Here is a 3,856-nt window from a genome sequence, read left to right as displayed (position 1 = left end):
CAACGCCATACATGGTTGCTGCGGCAACCACACAAATTGCCATAGCCCCAAATAAGTGCGGTATAGATTTTTTCCCAGTTGAATAAGTACAGTTTAGATTTGTCCTCTTGTACTATTACTTGAAAGAATAATATGTTGGGTATAAAATACAAATGATTGCATCGCAAGTAAGTGTATTTAAACCTGGTCATATGCCACCTGGGAGAACCACATCACATGAACTATTAGAGCCTCAACTCACAAAGATGGAAATAGCCTTAGGGATGTGGATAGCAAATGTGGTGGGAATCATAACACTACTAGGGTGGGGGTTGTGGTGGTGGAATTATTTTCGATTTGCTCTACCGGTTACTTTCCAGCGTTTGAGAGGCAGAACCACGATGAAGCTTCCTCCTGGCCACATGGGGATTCCATTTTTCGGAGAAATGCTTCATTTTCTTTGGTATTTTAAGGTTATTCTTCGGCCTGATGACTTCATTAACAATAAAAGAGACAAGTAAGGTTTTTCTCTGTGCTTGAGTTTTATTCCTTTCTTGTTCCATTTTATTACTAGTAACATAAGTTGCACAATTGTCCAACTTATTGCTACATACACGGCAGCCATTGGCCCAAGTTCATGGCATTTGGCTGTAGCAATTTCTGCAACATCTTGTAGACAATCACAAGTTTACTTGCTCAAGTGCAGGTGCTCCACATGTTAGTTATGTGTCTTTTGATGAATTGAACTTAAAAAAGGATCAATCTCACTATCAAATTCTTGTAGTGTAAATGAAATTTGGAATATGAAACGAATGCTACAATAATAGCTAACAACTAATATTATGATGGATCTATGATATTCATTTTAATTGAAGAGCATGGTTTAAAATTATCCTCAATATTTTCAAACCCAGAAAGGTGAATGTTGTAGACATGTATTGATGGATGGATTATTTTCTGCAAGAAAACATATTTCTCCTAAAACATTTCATAAACAATAGCATTTTTCTTAAGTTTTCAGGTCATGACACGTTTCTTCCCTTAATACAGTATAAAAGAAGAGTTTATATGCAGTCTAATTAAATCACATAAAAATCCCGAATTCTTCAACTTTATCAGCTGATGGTGCTTTATGGTAAACATTTTCACTCGAAAAAGTAATGGAGACTGGGAATTGGAGCTAAAAGTTTACCAGAAATTGCAACATTGCAGTCTAATCAAATCGCATAAAAATTCATACTGCCCTCAACTTCATTAGCTGATGGTGTTTTGTGGTAAAGATTTTCACTCAACATGTCATTTAGCATGCTTGAAAACTCTCTACAATCATAAATTTCTAATCAAATCAACAATAAATGTGAAGGACTAGGACAGGATAACTTATAAATTTGATGGGAGCTACTGCTGTAATTTTGCCTACAAATAGGCAGGTAAAGGTGATGTCATGCCACTCTAAAACAAAGTTATCGAACCCGATCTGTCTAAGCAGTTCAAGCAGCTAATCCGGTGAACTGGCTATTTAACTAGGTTGGATTGATAGTTGGAGAAGATAATAAAGATTTCTATTGAGAAGTCATTAACCCGTCGCTTCAATTGGTGAACACCGAAGCTTAATGGATTTAATCACCAGTTCAATAATTATATTTTCTTAACAATTATATTATTTCATTATATTATGACCCACTAGTTCAACCAATTAACTCGTGATTAAACCCTTGAACCGATCTACTTACCAGGCTGAGGACTAGGCCGGATTTAATTATTATGCTCTAACATGTTCCGAAATAATGAATTGAATAAGTTTTAGCGTTTGAATAGATGAAGATCATAATTACTTTATGCCCCAAAAATATATTTGAGTTATTGGTGCCAAGAGAATTGATTAAACAAACTATATTCATTTTGTCAAAATTGATGTTGCCTAACCTATTTTGAGAAATTGATGTTGTCACCGTGTGCTCATGTCAAATCCGCAAGTTGTCGATTAAGTGGGAGGTGAATTGACATTTCTTCTACCTAGCACAGTATTTTGACTTGTTGGTTACAAATTGTTAAACAATAAGCTTTCCCAAAAAAAAAAAAGAAAAAAGCTACAAATTGACTTTATCAGCTGTAGAATAAAACTAATTAGAACTAACATGGTGCTTCCGAATTAATCATTTAAATCAGATATGGTGATGGAGAAGGATTATACAAGAGCCATCTCTTTGGTTCACCCTCTATAATTGCATCCTCTCCAACAGCTAACAAATTCATCCTTCAATCGGATGCAAACTTTGGCATGGGATGGCCTGCCACTCAAATTATAGGCAACAATTCCCTCCTTTTCCTTCAAGGATCATCACATGCAAGGATTAGAGGCTTAGTTGTGAAGATCATTAATCAACCTGATGCTCTCCGCAAGATAGCCATTATGGTCCAACCAAGAATAGTTGCAGCCCTTCGACTATGGTCAGAGAAAGGGAGAATTGTAGCATTGCAAGAAGCTAAGAAGGTCGACTAATATACGTATAAAAAATCTAGATCTATATAAAATTTTCTTGATACAAGTTATCATACTAATTTCAACTTTCATGAAATCTCTCTAGGCCATCATTTTCCTTATTTTTCATTATTTTTTCATTGTCCTTGAAGGTTACTTTTGAAAATATTGGGAAGTACTTTTGCGGGTTCGAGCCAGGACCCCATTTGGATACACTTGATCAACTATTTGTGGGTATGATCAAAGGAGTTAGAAGTCAACCAATTAAAATTCCAGGGACTGCTTATCATCACGCCCTCCAGGCTAGCAAATTCACTCTTAAGCTAAAATAGTACAAAAATGAGTAAATTCCCTTTATGGGAAGTTTTTAATTTCTAGAGTTCCAATTCTTGTATGAGCTAGACTTGAATTCCAATGACTAATCACAAATTTTCCATTCCACAGTGTCGGAAGAAAGTCATGACAATTTTGACCAAGGAGATAAATAAGAGAAAGTTTGAAGGCAATGCTGCAAGAGCTGAGTTTGATTTGTTGGACCAACTCTTGAACCTAAAAGATGACGATGGTCACCAATTACAAGATGAAGAGGTGCTTGATAACATTGTGGGCCTAATAATTGCTGGCTACGAATCCACTTCACTTTCAATTATGTGGATTTTGTATTATCTCGCCAAGTACCCTAATGTACTCAAAAAGCTACGGGTATAAGTAACTTCCAAACTCTAGCTAGATGACAACCAAAGATAAACTTCTTTACTTGTTCTTGATTACATTTATATATGTTTCCTTTTTCATGACTCTAAATCGAATCAACTGTAGGAGGAGCACATAAATGTTGGTACAAATGGTGATTTCATTACACGTGATGGCATTCTGAAATTGCAGTACACAAACAAGGTATATGTGCACCAAGATTATATGACAGAGATTAGTTAGGAAATGCTAATACTATTATTAATTTGTTAAAGGTTCGTCTATTTGGTGTCCTCTAAGGTAACAGACTAAGAAGTAGGTCTACATTTTTTTTTAAAATGTAGAAGAGTAAATTTTGTTGAAAAGTGTTGCAATTAAGGGAATGATTAGTAATTTTAAAGGTTTAATACTGGCCCCCAAACTTCTTTTTTTTTTTTTTTGTGCTTAGCTAGTTCCTTAAGAACACCAAATAGAAAAAAGAAAGAAAAAAACATTTACAGTAATATAGTAGTCGTGTGCCTTCTTGAAAATCTCATCATTTGTGGAGGATGCAGATGGTGGCGATGATGCATCTTGTTTTATAGGAACGTATTTTATAGATCCAACTTATCCCTTTATCATATAGTCAAAATTTATATATACCATCAGTTGCTTGACATGGTACTTTATTTTTGTTTGATACCACATAAAGAATTATGTGGC

At 35.0% G+C, this 3,856-nt stretch overlaps 1 protein-coding gene across 1 annotated transcript; it reads left to right on the top strand.

Moving 5' to 3' along the window:
- The first annotated feature begins 2,232 nt into the window (after positions 1–2,232).
- Positions 2,233–3,397, top strand: LOC113750633 (ent-kaurenoic acid oxidase 1-like). The gene is made up of 4 exons (XM_027294589.1): positions 2,233–2,473; positions 2,614–2,763; positions 2,906–3,163; positions 3,281–3,397. The coding sequence occupies exons 1-4, from the start codon at positions 2,261–2,263 to the stop codon at positions 3,395–3,397; spliced, it is 738 nt and encodes a 245-aa protein (XP_027150390.1). The 5' UTR covers positions 2,233–2,260.
- Positions 3,398–3,856: the final 459 nt, after the last annotated feature.

This window comes from Coffea eugenioides, chromosome 10 (assembly GCF_003713205.1).
Source record: "Coffea eugenioides isolate CCC68of chromosome 10, Ceug_1.0, whole genome shotgun sequence".
In the NCBI taxonomy this organism is placed as follows: domain Eukaryota; kingdom Viridiplantae; phylum Streptophyta; class Magnoliopsida; order Gentianales; family Rubiaceae; genus Coffea; species Coffea eugenioides.
This window is presented reverse-complemented; position numbering and strand designations above follow the sequence as displayed.

Coding starts and splice junctions, on each gene's coding strand:
- LOC113750633 (XM_027294589.1), top strand. CDS start 2,261: ATGGGATGGCCTGCCACTCAAATTATAGGCAACAATTCCCTCCTTTTC. Junction 2,474..2,613: donor CATTGCAAGAAGCTAAGAAG/GTCGACTAATAT, acceptor TTGTCCTTGAAG/GTTACTTTTGAAAATATTGG. Junction 2,764..2,905: donor CTTATCATCACGCCCTCCAG/GCTAGCAAATTC, acceptor TCCATTCCACAG/TGTCGGAAGAAAGTCATGAC.